The 21707-nt window shown below is 45.8% G+C and overlaps 1 protein-coding gene across 1 annotated transcript; it reads right to left on the bottom strand.

Annotated features, from left to right (window-relative positions):
* Positions 1-1295: 1295 nt before the first annotated feature.
* LOC124648926 (ankyrin repeat-containing protein At5g02620-like) lies at positions 1296-4402 on the bottom strand. Its single transcript, XM_047188637.1, has 3 exons — positions 3905-4402; positions 2858-3267; positions 1296-2433 (listed from the first exon to the last, which is right to left on the bottom strand). The coding sequence occupies exons 1-3, from the start codon at positions 4272-4274 to the stop codon at positions 1552-1554; spliced, it is 1662 nt and encodes a 553-aa protein (XP_047044593.1). The 5' UTR covers positions 4275-4402; the 3' UTR covers positions 1296-1551.
* Between the last annotated feature and the right edge of the window lie 17305 nt (positions 4403-21707).

Genomic DNA, 21707 nt, shown 5'->3' with positions numbered 1-21707 from the left:
ATTCACATTCTCACAAACATCGAATACCTCTTAATAATATGGCTTCCATGCAACACAAGAAAAGGCAAAAAGAAACCATAAGATTTGCGGACGTCACCTTGACGGTAATCTTTTGTGTGGGGCCACCAACCATCAAGCTATAACCATTGTAGCGAACCAACATTTGTTGACACACTCAAGCTATAACCATTGCACTGAACCAACATTTGTTGACACACTCAAGCTATAATCCTATAACCATCAATGTATAACTATTAGCCCCCTAAATCATAGATCATTACCACCAAAATCAACAGATGGGTGGAATATGTCATTCGAGTATGTCATCAAGTCTTTCCACTAGAGGTAGATAATCCCCATTTGTATCACATTTACCAAACTCTCTGTCACACAAGCAATGATGACATGCTTATGTGTGAGGCGAGAAAAATCTGGCCTAACTTCCAATATGTGCCACTTTTGCTTGAGAACCCTAGATGTAGGCTCAATAACAATGTAATGTGATGAATGGAAAAGAATTGAACATCTCATGCACAGAGTCGATGAAGACGGATAGTTGTATACCTTTAGGAACATCTCATGGTATTACTCTTCTTCAAAGCAGTAAGGTATCCAGTTCAGTTGGATAGTTGTACTAGTTCGTAAGATACTATTTTCTTGAAAATAAACAACGAGATGCATATGCAAATAACAATATACTTTGATAACATAATTTATATTTTATACCTTTAAATGAAATAGCAGTAGAGTTATTGATAACAATAGAGTTATGGACGTTGACTTTAGGCTCCCTTGATCCATAATCTTCCCAAATGTCGAACACCATTACAATTCACAATACACTCTGAATTGTTCAGATAACACCGGATCTCATTCGAGGAATCGTTGTTTATTATTGAATATGCGCTAAATGCAAATGTTACAAAGACAAGTGGGCTTTGGTATAAATATATGGTGGAAAATGTCAAACTCCGCCCTCACCACATTCTTCCTTGACCAGCTTCTGCAGTGGGGACTATGAACGAAGCAAATTGGACTATGAACGAAGCAAATTGTCGCAAAAGAATTAAGATCACGTCGCCAGAATTACAGAAGGCCTTCTTTTTTGGGGTGGTGGTGCTAGGTAAAACGCCACCTTGGATGATATCTAGGCAGGACGAGGAACATAACAGTGAGAGAATTCTTTTTAGCACACTTTCACCTGTAGGCTGTACCCTTACTGTTCGTTTCAGGTTCAGGAGAAAAACATTCTTTTTAGCTGACTTTCACCTGCAGGTACTCATGCAAAATTACGCTTACAAAAGGCCACTTGAAAGATGTCTAACTTTCAGCTGAGAATCAAGCCTACAGGCCAGCACAATACAAGCACAACTGTGGGATTTTGTTTTGGCAGCAAAAGTACCTTCAGCTAAATATAGGCACCATATATGCTTCATTCAGTTCATGCAAATCCCCACTGAATGTTACTGATCATTCGATCGAACAGCCTCGAGCAAAACAGCGCTTAATTATGTACATATCCTCTTGTTGATGCGGTTGTTAGACTCATCTTTACAGCGCATACATCTTCTTGTACTCGGTGTTCATCATCGCCTCTGGGTCCATGTCTGAGTCGACCGGCATGGACCATGAGCGGGACTGGCTCCCAGACGCCTTCCTGATCTTCCTCATGCTCTTCTCCTCCATCCTGTGTGCGACGATGCAATAGCACATGGACCCGAGGGTGGTCAGCATGATCACTGCGCCGATCGCCATCGTGCACCAGGCCAGCCACCAGTCGCCGCGGCCGACTACCACGTAGGTCAGAGCGACGAAGGCTGCAGAGATAAAGAGGCACGCGAGCCACATTAGCTTGTTCATCACAAACACCATCCTCTTCTTGGCTTTCTGCTCAACGACGATGAGGGAGGTCTGGACAACCACGACAGCCAGAGAGATGAAGAGGGCCAGGGAGTCGAACACCAGGAACATTAGGAAGGCAGGGTTGCTAGCCGCGTACGCCTGCCCCAGGGTCATGTCCGGGGGCGCTTGGCTCATATCCTCTACGAAGTTGCCAGGAACAGTGAATATGGCAGCGAAGGCGACGGTGGCGATAAGAACGGCGACGACGGTGTTGGAATTGATGGCGTTGTTTAGCCCGCCGATGTGGAGCTTCTCGAGCCTGCTCTTGATCTTCTGGACTTGCATCTTGGTCTGACGTGTTTGCTTGATCTGGGACTGGACGTCATGTCGAATATCGCTCACGGTTTGCTTAAGTTGCTTTGCTGGATTTGCTGGATGCACTCGCTCATTTGTGGTTACTCCACCGGCATCCCTCAAGATGTTAACAAGTTCTTCATTGTTCTCCTTCTCAGCAATGGCAAGAGCAGTCTCTCCAGATCTATTAACTGCATTGACATCAATCCCCTCAACTGATAGTAGAGTCTGCACTATCTGCAAGGAATTACAGATATATCAGCCAAGATGCAAAAAGACTAAAACCTAGGAACTGGAAAGTCTTGAACAAGATCAGGTACAAACTATTCTTCAGAGCCAGTAAATTTATTTTACTTTGCGTGCAAAGCAAAGTTGCTTCATGTTTTAACAGGTCGACACAGTTGTTGTTCTAAAGTCTACTTTATTTGCAAGTGTAAGCAGAGAACATTTTAAAGCAAAATAACTGCTGAGCTGTATGCTCAAATTATCTACCAAAATAATTGCTGAAAAATGGCAAATGAATAAACAACAATATAGCTGAAAATGGTACTGTGGAAAATAATTGCTGAACTGTTCAGTACGTAACAGGACAGAATAGCAAATGAACAAACAACAATATAGATGAAAAATGGTACTGTGGAAAATAATTCACAATACTTACAATGATATTGCCCTTCCGAGCTGCAACATGCAGTGGCCTGTTCCCCTTGTTGTCTTCTAGATGGCTAACTGAGACATCAGGCTTCAACAATTCGACCACAATTTCAGCATTTGTTCCTTTCGACGCCATATGCAGTGCTGTTTGCCCCTTCTTGTCTGTTCTTAAACCAATCCCTGGATCCTTATTCAGCAATGATCTTACAACTTCCACATGGCCCATCCTTGCTGCTGAATGCAAAACTGTTTTCCCATTATTTCTCGCAATTTTGGCAAGGCTGGCATCAGTTTCCAGTAGGAGGTTGACAATATCAATGTGACCCTGAATGGCAGCAGTTTCCAAAGCTGTAGCGTTTACAGAATTTGTAGTCATAGCTAGGGCAGGAAAGGCCTGCAACAGCTCCTTCAAAACATCTGCAAAATCAAGAAATGGAGGAAGAGAATAAGCCATAAATTTACCTTGAATCATATATCATGCAAGTCATTACAGATAGTCAGCTATGGCTTATGACTGTAGTTCAATCTCCACAACAGATCAGTAGAATAAACCAGAGTGAGGTAAGACCTAACTAATGGTTGTATAATATCAAGTGTGCACGACCGAGCTACAACTGTTTTATATGCATCACAACATAACTTCTTTCAGAATAACCTAGAATTTCCAAACCATTCGACAATCATGACTGCTACTGCTAATAAAAAACCCAATTTGTCAGTTGACATCTACTCCACATGAAATAGTCAAGATTAGAGTCTAAATCAAACCAGGTACACCAGGCACGCATTCTTTTCAGCCATAATGAGAAAAGGATAGCCTCAATAACTGATGGTAGCACTTGCTCCAGATGAGAATAACATGAACAAAAATCATTGTTGTTGCAATGAGCACTAGTATGTGACTAACTCAATCAGATAAGAACAGACATTTTTTTCTACCCGACAAAATTTACTCACTTAATTCCAATCACAGAAAACTCTAAGAATCATTTCATGGACTTGGATTGAAATGAATTTCAGAACAATATAACAGTGAGAAGGAGAAACAGCTTACCCAGATGGCCCTGCTTCGCCGCGATATGGAAAGCATCGAAGCTGTTGCTGGCCTTGATCCCCGCCGTCTGCACATCGGAGACCTTGAGGATCTCGCGCACCACCTCGGTGTGCCCCCTCTCGGCGGCCACGTACAGCGCCGTCTCCCCGTCCAGGTTCGGCCGCGCCGCCAGTTCCCCGACCAGCTCCCGGTCAAACTCGGCGAGGATCTTCTGGACATGGGGGATGCTGCCGGCCCTCGCGGCGAGGTGGAGCGCCGTATCCCCGCGCTTGCCGGGGCTGTCCTTGCTCTTCCCTCGGAAATTGTCCATCCCCCGGAAGCTCTTCAGCTTCTCCAGCGCGCCCAGACGGAAACTGACTTGCCTCTCCATGTCCAAGACCAAGAATCAACTAGACGGGACTGGAGAAATCCCCCAATTTGTAACACCGCGTTCTTGAGATTTTTTATCGCAAAAATCCAAGCCCCCTTTTCTTTGATTTATAGGAAGGTTGCCTTGGACAAAACAAAAACCGTGGCAATCGCTGGGATTTAGCGGCGGAGATCTCCAAGTGCTGCAGCCGCACAGAGTTCGTAAATCGTAATCGAAGGGTGTGGCCACCAATCAATAGCCTTGGGCCACGGACACACCACCTGATGATACTACAAAGGGGAGAAGAAAAAATTCAGCATTCGCACAGCTTCTGGCACGGCAATCGAAACATCTGAAGAACTAAAGATGAACAAGAAAAACCATGAACCACGAACCAACAAACCGAAACAAAAAAGGAAGAGCAGTGAACAACCTTGGCATTTTTGGCCCATAAGCCAATGGCAAGGCAGAAAATCCAAGCACCCAAGAAAACAAAACCAAATGATTGATGCGAGAGTCCCCAAAACCCCACCTTTCTGCACCAGCCGCCACGAACCCAGATGTGCCAGGACCTTCTCCAATGAGCCAAGAGAAAGAGAAGGGAACCAAGGTCCAGTGGGAATCTTGGACCTCTCCCGGCTTTTGTTCTTCTTCTTCGTTGGGTCCTCTCCTATCCTACCTAGAGCTCGCTTTCAAGCTTCGGCACCCCTGCTTGGCCTCTTCCACCCAAGCGCAGTACCGTTTGTTTCATGCATTTCTAGGGAGTAATTAACTGTGCAACTTGCAAAGTCTTTATTCCCTACCTGCCGTGCTTGTTCAAGAAAACTAAACAAAAACTCTTGTGTGGAATATCTAAAAAAATACTATTCGGTACATGTTTATTTTCTTTTAAAAAATAAGGCTAAGCCAATAATACTTTCTTTGGCTCTAATAAATACTTGTCACAAGCTGTTGAACCTATGATAAATATTTCAAACCAAAGAAAGTATTATTTCGTGTGAGAGATAAATTGTTTCATGTGAAAATCATGTAAAATCTCTGAGTTGCAAACCTTTCATAGTTACCATTTTCAATATACAAGATAGTTTCCAAGTATCCCGAAATAACCTTTCAAGTATTTGTACTGTCCATCTAACAACATTTTACCTTTTCACTTCTATATATGCTTGAATTGTATGTCTAATACTCCCTCTGTTCTATGAAGGTTATCTGTGATTTGTTAAAATTTAAATTTATCTAGTTAATAAATAGCAACTAATACATTCAAATTTTGATGAATATCAGACAACATTCATGAAATGAAGAAAATATTCTTCATAGAAAATTATATGCCAAAATTGGACGTGAATATGACATACCACAGTGGAGCTGGTTATTCCTCCGTGTAATTAATCTGTCCCTTCAACATCTATCTCAACAAAACAGTCATTTTTCTGGTCCAATATTGTAAAATGAGAAGGTGCATTATTTTACATAAAATATTCAGAATCGCCATACCTTGCACGTGGTACCGACAGCATTGACGTCGGGCCCACCTGTCAGCCTGACAAAACTATGATGCACTTCGGCACAGAGTGTGAGGCTCAACGTGCGCATGTCGCTGTCTGTGGGCTCCGGCGGCCGAAAGCCGCCAAGGGCATAATCACTTGGGGGTGTAGAAGAGTACAAATACATGCATGTGGCCGGCAGGCCTCCCTCTTCTGCCATTGAATACCACAAGGTTTTGTTTCGTATCCTAAACTGGATTCTCATAAGTACTAGTCCTTCATCCAATAAAGGCAGTTTGCAGCGATGGAGGGGCGATCTTAGGCGGCGGTGCGCGGCGGCGGATGGAGGAGGTCTAGGCCCTTGGGCCGATGGACTCCGGCTGATGCCCTCTGGCCATGGCCGACTCTGCCTGCTCTGGTCGTCTTCTCCGCCGCAGCACCACTCGTCCTCGTGCGGGCTTGGTGGCCAGGGTCGCCTTCGCTACCGTTTCGGTGTGTAGGGCGGCCGGGATGGCCGTTGCGTGGGGGCTCGGCCTGAATAAAGTCGGCAGTCCTAGGGTCTCTCTTGGGCGAAGATGAAGACCTGCCGGAGGCCTGCCCTTCATGATCTGGCCGGAGAGTTGAGTTCCGGAAGGCGCCGCCGGCGAATGTAACGAGTGCTTCTATTGCCCGGAGTTTGTCTGGATCGGTGGTATTCGATCGTGCGCGCCCATGCTTTTATTTCGACCATTTGGTTTTGGAGGGTGTTGCGTGTGTTGACAAAAGTGACAGCTTATCCATGGTGAAGTCAGAACAAGAAAATATCATGAAGGCTAGATTTGGAGGGCTAGCTAATTGAGGTTCAAGTTTTTGTGTTGTTGAGGGGCTTGCTTGATGTTCCGGACTTCGCAACAGTGGTATGAAAGTGGGGCGGCAACACATGTGAAGTTCGGGATCTTACCTTTCAGGGTGAAAACCCAAGGTCTGGCCTTAACTAGTTGTGCCTGGCAATGTTCTTGTTGAAGACATTGTTTTGAGAGCGGAGACCATCTTCAGGGTGAAAAACTAAGATCTTTGATCGGGCGACGACAGCGCTGGTGCACTGTTCCCTTCTTGGAGGCGTTGCTTTTGAAGAGTCCGAATTTCGGGTGTTGTCTCGGTGGTGGATGTATTATCGTTGCTAGGGCTCGCGATACTGTAGCTGGACTTTTATTTCTTAGTTTTCTTTTTCTCTTTTTTGGCTGTGTGCATCCGTAATATTATTAGAACGTTGCGTTGTTGCAGAGGCTGGGTGTAATTGGTATCTTCTGATATTAATATATTCCCTTTATCGAAAAAAATAAAAGTTATCTAAATTTTGTCCAATTTTAAATGCATCTAGATATATCTAAAATTGAATAAATCTCTGGCAAGTTTCCTAAGACAAAGAAAGTATTTTTCTACCATGTTTTGTGTCAAAATTATTTGATCATTAATTGTGACTTTTTAGGCAATGAGAACTTTGGAGCTTGGAAGTGAAGTGCCCTCCCACTCACTTCACTAGTTCAGACTTCAGAGTGATCAGTTGTTGAGCGGGAAACGAGTAACATGGTGACAGCAAAATCTTACTATAATCTTTCCAACGAAGACACGGTATATCTGTTCCTGGTGCCCTCAAAAGGAATATATTTATATGCAATCATGGGTAGATAATAAAAATAAAGCGTCGTTGAATCATGTCTGGCCGCATCATGTGCTGATGTCCCCTCTGAATCATGGAGGCCGGCCGTGGAGATGCATGGTGCGTCAGATTAGCACCTAACGCTACCTGCAATTCTTTAAGTACGTAGCCAGTCGCACTCTTAGCTACGGCCCCATCAAAAGTTAATCGGCTGCTTTGTACACGTGGTCCTAATCAGCTCTTGCGGCTCACTCGGGCGTCGTCCACGCTCAGGTGCTGATAGCATGTCTACCACATAGCCGTAGACGGTCAAACCGTAAAACGTGTTTACAGATGTTTTTTCCATTCGAAAAACATTACGGCAGAATAGATATGCGAAACAAGAACTGCAAATCGAGGAAACTACAAGTTTGTGCTAGACGTTTAAAAGTTGTTCATAGGTTGGGCATAATCGGTCGGATCTGAAAGAGTTGGAGCAGAAGCCCTAGCTTTGGGAAAGACCGGATCATAACATGAATTTCAGGGCATACTTAGTAGATGCAGATCTAGGTACTCTTTCTTCCCCAGATGGGGAATGGGCCAAGCCGATCCGTTGTTGGCTCTGAAAGTGCATTTGCTAGTTCGAAAGAAGCTGAATCCGGGTGCAAATGGGATTCAAAATGATTTTTATGTTTAGGTTGGGCATGATATACATAGTTGATACGGCACATGCAAAAGAGCAACTCTAAACTAGTTCCTAAACCTAAATCTTAGGCCCCTTATCTTAATAAAGATCGGCCATGGCCTTTCGAAACCTAAATCTTAGTTAGCCTAGGTACTTCACCGGGGCTTGGGGGCGACCATGGCGACGCCGGAACTTGACGCGGAGTCGGAGGAATTGTCGACGATGATGAAGCCCCACCTCGCCATCTCCGACCGGATGGAGGACCTTCGGGCCTTGGCCATGTTTTGCTCCTCCTCCTCGGTGGCAACGTGGCTGCGTTTCGCACGGTCCCACATGTCAGTGTCAACGGTGCCGAGCGAGTTCCGGTGGGCCATTTCACGGTGGTGGCGCTTCGCGCAGCTTCATCTTTGTCCTCACCCTTGGATCTATCCGAGTCAGGTTCCGGGAGGGCGATTGGAGGCATCGGCGGTGGACTACGCGCCACAGGCTGCTTCACCCACGAAGGCCCCACCACGTGGTCGTTGGCGCCCGGGGATGATACCCGCCCACGCGGGCGAGTTGGAGTTGCACCGGGATAGAGCTCCCCGGCGGATTTCTCCTAGATGCACACCTGCCCCTCGGGCGAGGTCTCCAGCGCCCGCCTCGCCGACGATGCGCCACGTCCACGTGACGAAAAAATCCACCCTCCACGCGTGGAGTTTGTCAACACCATCAAGGAGGAGGAGGTAGAGTGGGATGACAGTAGCTCAAATCCGGCGACGATTTGACTTTGGTGACCAGAATAGGTCGTGACAGATGGTGGTGGGCAGGAAATACGATGCAGGGTACCACATTTCTCCCATCGAAAAAGGCCTATATAGCGGCCGAGGGACGGGATTTTGGGTTCCCCACAAAAAAAAGTTTGCGGGTTGGGCTCCTATGTCGTATCTTAACTTATTTCCTACCAAAACCGCTAGCATTTGCAGGCCATGCCTATTTCCTGTATCTGCTAGAGATGGTCTAAGATCTGTTGTGCTATGGACATGTAATTTAGCTTAGGCTAATCTTTTGCATGGAGGCAAATGTACCTTTATCTAGATCAAGACAGAGCTCTTTCCCGGTTTATTTGCAACTTTGCAACGCACAAACACAAAAGTGTGACAAAAAGGTTTTTCAGTATGTTACAATGAAATATCTTGAAAATCATATTAACAAGAAAGTTTTGCCTTTATCCATTAATTAAGAAGAAAGTGTCTAATAAATTATCAAAGAACCAGATAAAAACCATACGCCAACACCATAGAGCCACACCCACTCACAACATAGGACCAAGTCCACTCAAGAACCACCGACATGACCATGATGATTCTTATCGATGGCCAGTCAAGGTCCACCAAAGGCACCAACCCCACAAACACAAAACAAGAAGTGACCCGCTATGCCAAACTAACCGGTCTCCCATCATCATCGGAGAGAAGACGTCACGACTACTGTGGGATGAGCAAACCTAGGACGCTCTCGCAGAGGTGAAGAGACCTGCATTATGCAAGATCATGCGCCAAAAGCAACCTCAGACATGCCAACGACCAACACAGAGAGTAACCGCATGGCCCACACGATACAAGATCAAACACCCTTAATGTTGAAGAACTCTCATAGTCGCTGCCCTGGATTCCCTCGCTCTATCGCGCCCTGCTCGATCCACCAAGACCACCTTCCGGATCCGCCACCCCCACATACCATCGCTCGCCCTCGAGCTGCAACGCCGCACAACTCAGCCACTAGTAGCCCAAGTTGCACATGAAAATCATCCATAGACTAGGGCTGCCACACAATGCCTGAAGCCACCGCCTCGACATACTGCCAACCCATCCCCTCTGAGGCGCATCGACCGAGTTGATAACCCCGTTTCACAAACAACTCAAGATTTCCACCCACGCAATGCGTAGCCGTTGCCCAACTCCATAGAGCAGTTTCCGCTTTGATTTTCGAGGCCTCCGGCTTGGCACACAAACACCAACTACCCGACACCGCTGACCTGACATCCACTAACCCCGCGGGGAGAAGCAACTGTAGCAACCACATGCATGACCTCCAAGGCGATGCCTCCAAGAAGGTATCGCCATAACCACCGTCATCCCCCGCTCCAAAACCTGGAGCTAGGACTTTCACCCAGAGAAGCAAACATCCCCGCGAGGTAGAGGAGACGATGTCCCACAACGACGCCTCCAAGGAGGGTAACAACTCCAATGGTGTTTCTTTCACCGACATTGACCAACGATCAAGGCGTGGCTTTGGGGTTTCAGCAAAGATTGGTGTGTGCCTCATAGTCTCAACTTCCAACAATGGCCGGCACACACCATTTCAAGTTGGTGAATGACTCGACACTAAACCAAAAATTTTTTTGGCGCGGCTCGCTTTGCTCACAACATGGGAAATTTGAAACTAGAGCAATGGGAGAGTCTTCCACAACAAGCACGTCCCTCCCAATATCGTCTTTGATAGTATGAAAACCTTCTTTGGGTCATCACCGCTACGAAAAAGGTGAGTTAAATAATGGCAAGAGAGTATTTTACTTAATTGTTATACTCCTTCTTGAGTGATAGATTGAAGCAAAGATTTATTCCCGTTTCAAAAGAAAGAAAAAAACTCCTTTAACTTTCCACTTGCTCTTTGGGATCAAAGCTAAGACGGCATAATTCAATCTAAAGATATCTAAGCAAATACAATAAGTTCTAGTGAGCTGGCTACATTAATTAATAATATATTTTTTCTTAGTTGGAGGAGGATGAGGAGGAGAGAGAAGAAAATTGGACTCTCATGCAAGAACCAACTCTATTACGTGCTCCTAGACATTTTGTGACTGAAAGTGACCATGCATTGATAAAGTACTCCCTCCGTCTCACAGGCACACACGTAATTTAAGAAATTGCTTGACCATTATTTTGGTTAATAAAATATGAAATATATGTCATAAAATTTATATCATTGGAAAGTTTTTTTTGCAAACGAATCCAATGATATAGATTTTGTAGACATAAAATTTATATTTCGTTGACCAAATCAATGGTCAAAGTTTGCCTTAAACTGCGTGCGGGGCACGTTAAATCGAGATGGAGGGAGTAGTACATTTTTATAACTCATTATTATACATATTGGATTTAGGTTGACTATAATGATATTGCACTTTGCTTATAGCTAACACTGGCTATACTATTAAACTTGCTCTAAGCTATATGACAGAACTAATCAAAGAGCTCCATTAAATTAATCATCTTTAACGATTTGCTGAGAGAGTTGTTAGCACGCAATGGTCTTGCAGTAGTGTTTATTTTATTGTTCCAACTTGGGCAATAGCAGACGTAGTATATCGTAAGTATCTAGGGTTAAGTATGATGATAGTGTGAACACTCGGATGGCCGTCCTAGATCATCGAGCTTATACCGACTACTGACCAAATCATCTCATGTCTCTCATGGAACAAAGCAAGACCATATCTTAATCTATTCCATGCCTGAAAGTTTTCTTTGATTAACAAGTAGTACAGCAGAAGATGGATGTAGGGAAGAACACAAGATTGACGTACTGGCTGGCCGGCTGCACGGGCCGTTAGCGACACGTGCAAAGGAGCAAAATGCCGGAGAGCAGGTGGGGCTACCTAGCTGCTCAATCGATTCTAAATAAGTGTCAATTTTATCTAGATATGAATTCCACTTATTTTAAAACAGATGTAGTAGATAGTGGGAGGATAGATTGGTGAATATGCTTCCACAAACTCTCCGGCAGCAATCTGTTAGCTAGATAGCCATGGTGACGAAGGAGAATATATCGTTCGTTTTGGGTCGCCGGCCATGCCTGACTTCCACGGCTGGTGGTCAATGGGGGCAGCGTACGTGCACCTAACACTACCAGAGAGGATGCTGTTGGCAATCAATTAAGCAGCCTAGAAGCAGGTCAATGGAGTCAACACATAATTGTGGGCGACTAAACGGCCTAAAGAGGAGCCGTGCTGTGATGGAAGCATGCCTGGTTTACTGGTTAGAGCAGTACTACATCACTGCTGAAACACTTCCGTTGCTGACCACCTTTATAAACCGTGAGGAAAGGCGATGCCTAGCTAGTAAGGCTAAGTCCATCAATTAATCAATCCTTGTGGACTACCAGATCACTGTTAATCTCTTTTTAGGCGTGAATGGGATAGTCAGTTGAACTCAGTCAAATGCCACGGATGAGTAAAGATATTTATAAACGTAAAAAAAGAGTTTTATATTGCGTTTTTTTTTGGATAAAACTCGATCTTACGCATGTTTAGTTTGAATTGTTTGATTGGATGAACTAAAGATATGTCTAATGTCTTTTTTTTTTTGTTTCGTATGTTGAATTTGAGTGATTTGTAAAATTAATGAAACCAATTGGTAAAAAAATTATAAGAAGTTAATATAAGGGTTCTGCTATTACGCGAGTAAATTTGCGAATAGAAAGCAAATTACGAATAAGACGAGGAACCTGAAGGACATTGTTGAGTTTGAACGAGTGGCCGGTGGGAGAGGAAAAAGTGACATGACCGGAAGATGCAATAGGAATATTACTGCCGTTGCCGACGATAACAAAGTGTGGAGGCGAGATGGGTATCGAGCTAGAGAAATTACCATCATCATTGGTCATGTGCGAGGAGGCCCCCGAGTCCATGACCCAGCCACCTTGTTGAAGGGCGAGGCTGTTTAGCGCTGCGATGAGCGCCGAGTTGTCCCATGTTGTTGGAGAGGACGATGATGGAGCCGACTGGAAGAGCAGCGCCGCAGTGGTGTGGTATGCCTGGGGGGCCGCGGGACGCGGACCGAGGATGCCAGGGGCACGCCACTGCCCATTACCCAGCGAAAAACACACCCATGGGCCCGAAGGGGCAGGCGTCGCGGGGCATTGGGTGGTGGAACCGCCGCCGTTCCGAGGCTTGCCCGAGCCAGTGGAGGAGGAGTCACCACGACAGGCCGTGCCAGTACACGAAGGCGCCGAGGAACGCGTTTGGGCGCCGAGGGCGGTGGAGACCGCGTTGGAGGCGGCGTTAGCCTGCTGCATCTCCTACATGAGGAGCATGCTCCGTGCCCTAACGAAGGTGGGCAGGGGATCCGTCATGGAGATGACGGTGGCGGCCGAGGCGAACCGAGGCCCGAGCCCGCGCAGAGTGTTGATCACGAGCGCGCGGTTGGAGATCGGGGAGTCATTGTCGGCGAGGGCGTCAGAGAGCTGCTTCTGCCGGCGACACTACTCGGTGATCGAGGAGGCGCCTTGGACCAGCTGACGGAAGTCATTGTCGAGGTAGATCGCTTTGCTGGGCTTGTTGGCGGAGAAGAGCTCGAAGAGGGAGAGCCAAAGCTGGCGCGCCGTCTGGTCACGGGAGAGGACCATGTCGGCCACATCCTCGCTGATCCCGGAGTGGAGGTAGTTGAAAGTATAGAGATGGTAAACCTAGAGGGGGGGGTGAATAGGTTTCTACAGATTTTAATTCTTTATTTGCATTATTAGGCTTTGCGGAATATAAAGGTGAGCCTAATGTGCGGTGACCCAGCATACCACTGCATGTTGTAGTATACAAGTCGTTGATATGATCTTTGTGAAGGGACTTCTTCACAATTTGCCATATCCCTCAGAGTGGTTCAACAGAAACATTGCAGGTCATAACACTCCATACTTTATTACAAACATTGTCTTAACAAGTTGGTATTCTCACAGGTCCTATGAGAACACCCTAAGATACTACTTAAGTACGATTACAACTCATAACAATATAAAAGAGAGCTCAACAACTTATTTAGGTAAGTTCTACGTTGTTCGGCTCTATGATGCTAGAGTATGTCACTACTCTTCCACCTCCGTGGCATCTGGTCCGTAGACTATCCCATAGTCCACGCCTTCCACTCCATCGGTAAGATCAGGTTCTTCGTAGACCAGTTCGTAGCTTCCTTCTGGTGCTCCATCGTTGATGGCCTCCACTTCCGGATCACAGTCTAGCAAGGGTGTCGAAAGAAAGTGAGTACAGAGGTACTCAGCAAGTTCTAAAAGAATAAAAAGGTGTTTGATGCACTAGCTACGACCGTTGATCGGGAAATCGCCGGTCAATGCATGTTTCGCAATCATTTCTTCAAAAGGTTGCTTTTATTATGAAAACTATGCCCGTCGGTCTTCACGGGTTGACCGGAACTTCGTGGAGTTCCTTTCTCGCCGCGTTCGCAGTTCCTTCCCGGAACAAGGAGTGACAACCACAATTTGATACACTCTGCAGAGGTGCGTTACTTTTCCCACAAGAGATCTCACCCTTTTTGCCATCCGTAGGGACTTGCCCCCGTTCACACTTCCTTTGGTGTGAGGCCAGGTATAAAGATCCAAGCCCACACCGCCTTCTCCGCGACTGCAAACCCACCCTTTTGTCCAACCGTACACCTCCGTAGACTTCCCCGATAATACGGCTTTACTCATGGTGTACTCCGGACAATCCTTCATAGATGGTAGAGATTAACATCACTAATGGATGGGGATTTAAAAGGATTTCCCAACCTATTGCGGCGGTGCCTCCGGCACCCCACCGTCTCTACCAATCCGTTGGCGTGCGTAAGGGAAAAGATACGACCGGCTTCCCGCGAGCCATTATAGATCTCATGGTCAACGCGGTTTGTACGGCGCTAGAATCACTGGACGACATTGGTAATTTAATCCTAGGGTGTTATAACCCATTGCAATGGAACCTCCACCATATCAACACATACCATGGTTCCATTACCAGCCACATAGTCATATTCATAGTTGGAAAATAACATTTTATTTGCGATGCAGGAATGATAAGTATATAGCTTTGCATTAAAGTAGTAGAAAATAATCAAGTTGACATGAGCAAGGGTGAACTTGCCTGTGGACTGCGAGATAGTGCAGTTCAATGCAGTTGATGGAACCTGGACCTCGGGTTCTGTAAGAAGCATCATCGTCCGGTAAGGACAATGTTATAAAATCCAAAAATGCAATCATGGATGTATTATTTTATGTTGAATCCCTTTACCCCGCTGAGTTATAGCAATTTAGAGTTGCCTTTAAGATTTATGCCTTTGACAGTAATTTACAATTGATTTTAAAAGTATAAACAAAGTATCACAATTCAAAGTAAAACTATTTACTTGGTATTTCCCTTAATTATTCCAAAATAATTGAAATTATAAAGTTACCTTTATAGTCTTTGGAATAAAAAGGAATATAGTATTTTTCTGGGAAAATACCCTTTTTTCAAAAGAAATGACTTGGAATATTGGAATTTCATTTTTAAATGTTTGAAATTAAGTATTTGAACTTATTTGAGATTTTTCCTTGAATTTTAAATACAAGGAAATAATAATTTTAAATCTCAAGTTATTATTTAAATTCTTAAAATTCATAATTTTGAATTTGTTTCATAAATTCCATTTCATATTTTATTTTTGTTAAGATTTATTTTTCATTCATTAATCCAATTTTTAATGGATTTTTTAGAGTTGTATTTGATTTATTAAAATTTGGTAAAGTTTTGGGCTTTTTAATAATTGTTAAAAGACAAAAATGCCCCCTGGCCCCTATTGGGCCCAGCCCAACACTCAAAGCCCATGGGACAGCCCATTACGGCTTGCCCCATAGTGGCTTGGTGGCGCCGAACGGCCCACCCACTCACTCACTCGGCCCTCTCACTCTCTTCGTCCCTAACCCTAGGCTCCTGCGTCACCCGTGGCGATGGCGTCGCCGCCATGGCCGCCGCCTTCCTCCGGCCATTGCCGTGCTCCTCCGCCGTAGCCACCTACCGATCCTGAACCGCCGCGAGCAGATCTATTGATCTGTCCGCGCAGTTTTTCCCTTCTCGCCCTCTCCTGGCGAATCGCCTCCATCTGGATCTTGTGGAGAATCGCCTTGGGCGATCTGGTGGTCTCCGACGAACCTCGTCCTCGCCGTCGACGTGCGCGCCTCCGAGACCGACCTGGCGCAGATGCTGCTCGCAGTACCTGTGCCGTCGTCTCCGTGCCGTGCTGCTGTGGTGATGTTCGTGCTCGTCGGCGTAACGCCGGCGCCTTCCCTGGCCTTGCAGCTGCTATGGCCGCGCGAGCACTGCCTCGCCATGCCATAGCCTCTGCCACCAGGCGCGTGTAAGTAATCCTCTTCATCTCCTTCTCCTCTCCATGCCTGCGCCTCTCAAGCTACTGTGCTTCTTCTTCCTTATGCTCTGTTATTTTCTGGTGATCCTGTGATCACACAGAACTCTACCTTGGTTGCTTAATTCGCCTATGCTTCCTCTTTTGCTGCAAGCTCATGGCCAAATCACCAATTTCTGGTACTGGCCAGTGTTGCATTGCTTGCTGTACATGCTGTGCTTGCTTCTCTGCTGCTCCTAACATGCTCTACACTTGCCATGCTCTACTGTGCTTGCTCAAGAGCTAACTATGCCATGCTATGCTTGTCTAGGTGTACTTGTTTGCATCTGTGACACTTGTGTGTGTGCCGGTGGTGTCCGTGATATGCTTCGGTGCTACCATCTGCAAGCCAATGATCCATTGGATCATTCCTTGCTTGTTGGCTAACCTCTCGTGTAACTTGGCTTGCTATAATTGCTCCATTTGATCAATTGATTGACAGGTGATTGTTTATCGGCTAATACTGTGGCTATATGAATCAATTATCTGGTGATACTGATGCTCAAGCATCACTGTGTTGTTGCTTACTTGTGCTGTTGCTCACCTTAGCTATCTAGACTTGCTCTAGTGGCTATGAATTAAATTGTGTTGCTTAACAGTATGCTACTGTCATGCTTAGCATGAATCTGTGATAAATTCATGCTTGTATTACTTAAATTTCGATGAACTCGCTTATGCGGTGATGATTTAAATGACTTGCTTGTATATGAATTTGTTGTTCATGATTCTTTTACAAGCAATTAGAGTCCGAATCCATTTCTGGATAGTGATGTGATCTATTTGGCTTTCTCATAATTGGTGCTAAGTGTGCTGTGACCTCAGTAGCCTTGCTACTGATTGGTTGCTCACATGGTTGGTTGGATCTTGTTGGCTACTCATCTTTGCTTGCATATTTGGGGATCATACTAACTATGAATGCCAATATGCTTGCCTGTGAAGAAATCTAGGGTTTCTGATGGTTGCATACTTAGGATTTTCTCGTGTAGTCTATATTAGCTGCTATTTATTGTAACTCATCTACTGGTGCTATGCGTGCATCGGATCTTGCTTCGTGCACAAGATCCGTATCCGGATGGTTTCTATTTTGGTGGCTTTTTAGACTAGCAAAGGTCCTTGGTGAAAACCAAGTGATGATTCACCTCGTTGAGCATCTCGCTCAACCCCATGACTATGTCATGCATATGATGGATTAGATCCATTGGATCTTTTCCAGGAACTAGGTATACCTTGTTCCAGCTCCTAGAAAGAAATGTTTTGTTGATGCAGACTTGGGTTTGTTCACAGCTCTTCACCTCTAGATCTTGGATGATCTTCTAGGTCACCATGATTTCTGGTAGCTTAAGTGGTTGTGTGTTTTGGTTCTGTTCTTGCTCAAGAACTGGATGAACTGAGCTTGTTCTTGCTTCACCCTTACCTGGTGAATCTTTATCTGGTCGACTGGTTATGATTTCTAGGGTTTGTGCCCCTTTTATATGAACCCTGCTTCTACCCCTGTATTGACACACAAGCCTGGCTTGCTTGGTGACTAATCCCTTGCATTGCCTTGCTGTTGCTGCCCAGCACACTTGAGCTGTGTGCTCTCATATGCTGAAACTTGAGCCCACCGTAGCTGCTCGGCTTTGGTCTCGCTCGATCCTATCTTGTGCTTGTCCTTGGCTTTGGACAAGCACATGTGTCTTGTGACAGGTTTGCACTCGTCCAAACTGAATCTTGTGTTATTTGCTAACTGTCCAAACTGAATTTCTAACACTTAGTATCCTGGCTAGCACTTGTGATTTGTTTTGCAGGTTTTGAAGTTGAATATGACCAGAAGATATTCTTCAAGCATTTAGTCTAGGTTTTAGTTTAGGAAAATCTTGTAATTCTCCTTTTTCATTACTGTTTATTATTGTACATAAATTCTTGTATCAAGAATATTGTAAAGACTATGTATTCTGTGTTGATGATCAATAAAGCTCAAGTTTTTGTTTACGAGCTTTTGATTTATGTAATGTTTAAATTCTGAATTAAATATTGTATTTAATATTCAATTTGAAATTCAAAGTCATTTGAATTTATAAGTTGTGTTTGAATTATAAGTTCATTATTTATATAACTCAATGCTTATTGTTCAATGTATTAACACTTGTCAAATAAATTCATTCCCCAAATCAACAAGATACAAAAGAGATCATGTCGAAATTTCCCTAACTCACATTGCCTAATCCTAAGTGCAAGATGAGAGAGAACCTCGATCCCTCTTAGGTTTAGTTGCAATAAGGCGCGAAAATTTCCCCCGTTTTGCGATGAAATGCACATCCCATTTCTAAATCTACCCTTCGTTGTTCCTATGTTCTGGGTTATTACATAATGTAAACTAGGTGAAGCAACCTATATGAAGATACAACTAACTCGAGCACGAAGGCTCTCACAGGCAGTTAAATCACAAGTAAGGAGTTCGGCTAGAGATAACCGATAGCAGGCGGAGACGAGGATGTATTCCCGTGTTCCCTTCCTTTGCAAGAAGGTACGTCACGTTTGGAGGGGTGGAGGTCCCACGAAGGATTCCTCACGCCACGAAGGCTCACCCTATTCTCCGGAGCCTATCCCACGAAGGAATAGCTCACTCACTTGTGGTAGACTTTGAGGTAGCCTCCAAACCTTCACAATCTTGCCGGAGCAAATCCACGGCCGGATGCTTCCGGACTCCTCTTGCCCACCTAGAGTTTCCAAGGAACCCAAGGAAGCAAGCTTCTCGATGAATACAAGGTGGAATGAGATTTGGCTTGGTAGAACAGTAGATCAGGTCCTCCTCTAACGATTCCCCGGAGGGATTTGAGTTTGGGTGGAGGAGGAGGGAGATCTGAGGCTTTTGGTGTTTCTAGCAATGGAGTATGAGAGAGAGAGCTCAAGAACAGCTTGTAGTGTAGTGCCTAACTGTTCAGAGGTAGGAGAAGACCTATTTATAGTGTTCTTCGAAATATGGCCGTTGGTCACTTGCCACCTCATCTTTTCTCCTGACAAACCCGGTCAACCGGACCACTGACCGGATTGTCCGGTGCAGAGGCCGGTCGGACCGGGCTAGGGACCAGAGCCACTTTGCGTCGTCCAGGAGCTCCTTCGGTTGGTGCTCGGTTGACGCCCGGTTGGCGACCGGTTGACCTGGCTGCACGCCGGACCAGCCGGTTGGTAGGCCGGCTGACCGGTCGGCAACTGGATCTGTTAGGTCCTCGTTTGGAGCCCGGTTGGCGACCGGTCCGGCCGACCGGACCGCCGCGACGGCCGGGACCGGCCGGGTTGGGGGGCCGGTTGGACCGGGCGGCAAACCGGATTTCTGCTGTAGACCCCTTTTCGATTGTTGTTGAAGTGGGGGGTCTCCTTTAGCCTTCTTGTTCCTTTGATACACCATTTATGCCTCTTTGCCTAATACATGAGATTATCCTTATAAACATATTAGGCCAAATACTCTAGCACGGTGTCATTGTTACCAAAATAATGGATAAGGGTAAAATACCCTTACAATCTCCCCTTTTTGGTATACGATGACAAACCGAGCTAGAGTCACATATAGATATTATGATAAGCTCTAAACCTTGATTCCATATAAGATATTACGACAGCTCCCCCATAATGTGTGCACTTGGAGAATTTGCGTTTGAATGCAAAGTGCACCATTTGTGGAACATGAGAAGCTCCCCCAATATCTTTAGGAAACAAGCATGGTATGGAGATGTGCATATCAAGATATATGTAAGCATAGCACACATAATCATCCTAACATAGAGTAGCACACATAATAGTCATCCATACACGAATTATTCGAAGTAGCAAATGGTTCTTGAGAAATCAAAGCAAATAAGCACAAGCCATATAAGAATCAAATAAAGCAACACCCATGGCTTGTGACAATCAAAGAACCCCGTGGTCCTAGACTCTACTCTCTTCTCCCCCTTTGGCATCGGAACACCAAAAAGGCGAAGAAAAGAGGAGAGATGCTATCGCACCCATCAGTAGAACTGATGCCCGGAGGAGTAGGAGCTCTCGCCATCATCGCGTGCAGCCGCATCACCTTCATCCTCATCACCATCATCATCAGCAGGAGTAGGAGCACGAGCAGTCCGAGGAGGAAGGCCACCATGAGCATACATGGAGAAGTCGAAGTTCCGGATCATCTCATCGGTAAGGAGAGGCATCTCCCACCGAGGTGCAACCACGAGGCTCCATCTCGGGTCCGGAAGGAGGAACGGGAGCATTACGTGAGGCCATGAACTCATTCATGTCGCCTCCTTGTCTCCCGGTTCAAAGCAAGACTCGATGTGCAACATCATTGGTGTTCTTGCACATTTGCCACATCTTTGGAGAAGAAGCGAGCGGCCCCGTGCTTGGGGCGCCGAGAGTAGCTGGAGCTAGCATCATGATCATGGTGTTCCTTGGAACGGCGCTCAGTGGAGGGCATCATGGAGGGAACGTCCGGACGAGTGGCCTCCTGAGTGGGAATCCTGAATGGTTCCATGATGACCCTTTCACCTAGTGTGTTGAGAGGAGCAGGTACAATGTAGTTGATGAGCCGCTGAACATACTGAGCATAGTTGGGAGTCATGCGACCCATAACAGACCGCTTCAGTTCACAGTGAATGAGATCACAGCCATCAATCTTCCTTACCCTGTCAGGATGGCAATAGTACATCGGATTTAGGTGATAGTTCCGACTTCACTGGTGTCGCCGGACTTGGCGATGAGACTCTCACGGAACTTCTTGGCAAGGACAAGATATGAGTAGTACATCCCAGAGATAGTGGGAGGCCCGGGTGTAGGGTTCGGAGGATAGCAAAAGGAGATGTCACCCTTAGCAAGCTTAGACCGAGAATGAATCTTGTACCCTGGAGCACTGTCACCACCACAACCCATGGCTGCACAGAGCCGAGTGTAGGTGCATGAGTACTTCTCCTTGCCAGTCATCCAAGTGATAGTGCGATCCTCATCATCATGGAAGAATACGGTGCAATGGAACTGACGGACAAGAAGGGGACAATAGATGCTTTCTGCTTGTTCATCATTGGGCTTTAGGCACACAAGATCATATAGTCCCAAACCCTTCAAGGTTTCAACCACAAAGCGGTACTTTGTGGCTTCATGCAAGTCAAGCTCGTCAGGGTTGATGGCCTTGGGCATCACAACAGCACCATTCTTCATACACTCGCGAGTGTCATAGAAGCCTTCCCATATGGCTGCTTGAGTCTTCCTCTTTTGGGAGGAGCGCCACGTCCTTCACCACTCCAACTATCTGTGAATGAGAAAATAGAGCAAGGATAGCAGTGGGGTAAGTGTACATGTCATCAATAAGAGGGAAGCCAAAAAGCATAGCATATATCCAAGTGTATTGATGAGATTGTGCGGCAACCGGGCGATCCGGCGCACGGGCCGGTCCAACGCGAGCGGTAGGCCGGACGAGCCGGGTTGCCAATCCGGTTGGCTGGGTGGCACGCCGGGCCGGCCGGTTGAGAGGCC

The sequence above is a fragment of the Lolium rigidum genome, chromosome 1 (genome assembly GCF_022539505.1).
Source record: "Lolium rigidum isolate FL_2022 chromosome 1, APGP_CSIRO_Lrig_0.1, whole genome shotgun sequence".
Taxonomy (NCBI): domain Eukaryota; kingdom Viridiplantae; phylum Streptophyta; class Magnoliopsida; order Poales; family Poaceae; genus Lolium; species Lolium rigidum.
Note: the sequence above shows the minus strand (reverse complement) of the source record. Positions and strands in the feature narration are given on the sequence as shown.

What these genes read in the sequence shown, in the direction of transcription:
- LOC124648926 (XM_047188637.1), bottom strand. Translation starts at nt 4,274, where the DNA reads ATGGAGAGGCAAGTCAGTTTCCGTCTGGGCGCGCTGGAGAAGCTGAAG. An exon ending in GGCGAAGCAGGGCCATCTGG is followed by an intron (nt 3,268 to 3,904) that starts GTAAGCTGTTTC and finishes TTGATTTTGCAG; the next exon opens with ATGTTTTGAAGGAGCTGTTG. An exon ending in CTCGGAAGGGCAATATCATT is followed by an intron (nt 2,434 to 2,857) that starts GTAAGTATTGTG and finishes AATTCCTTGCAG; the next exon opens with ATAGTGCAGACTCTACTATC.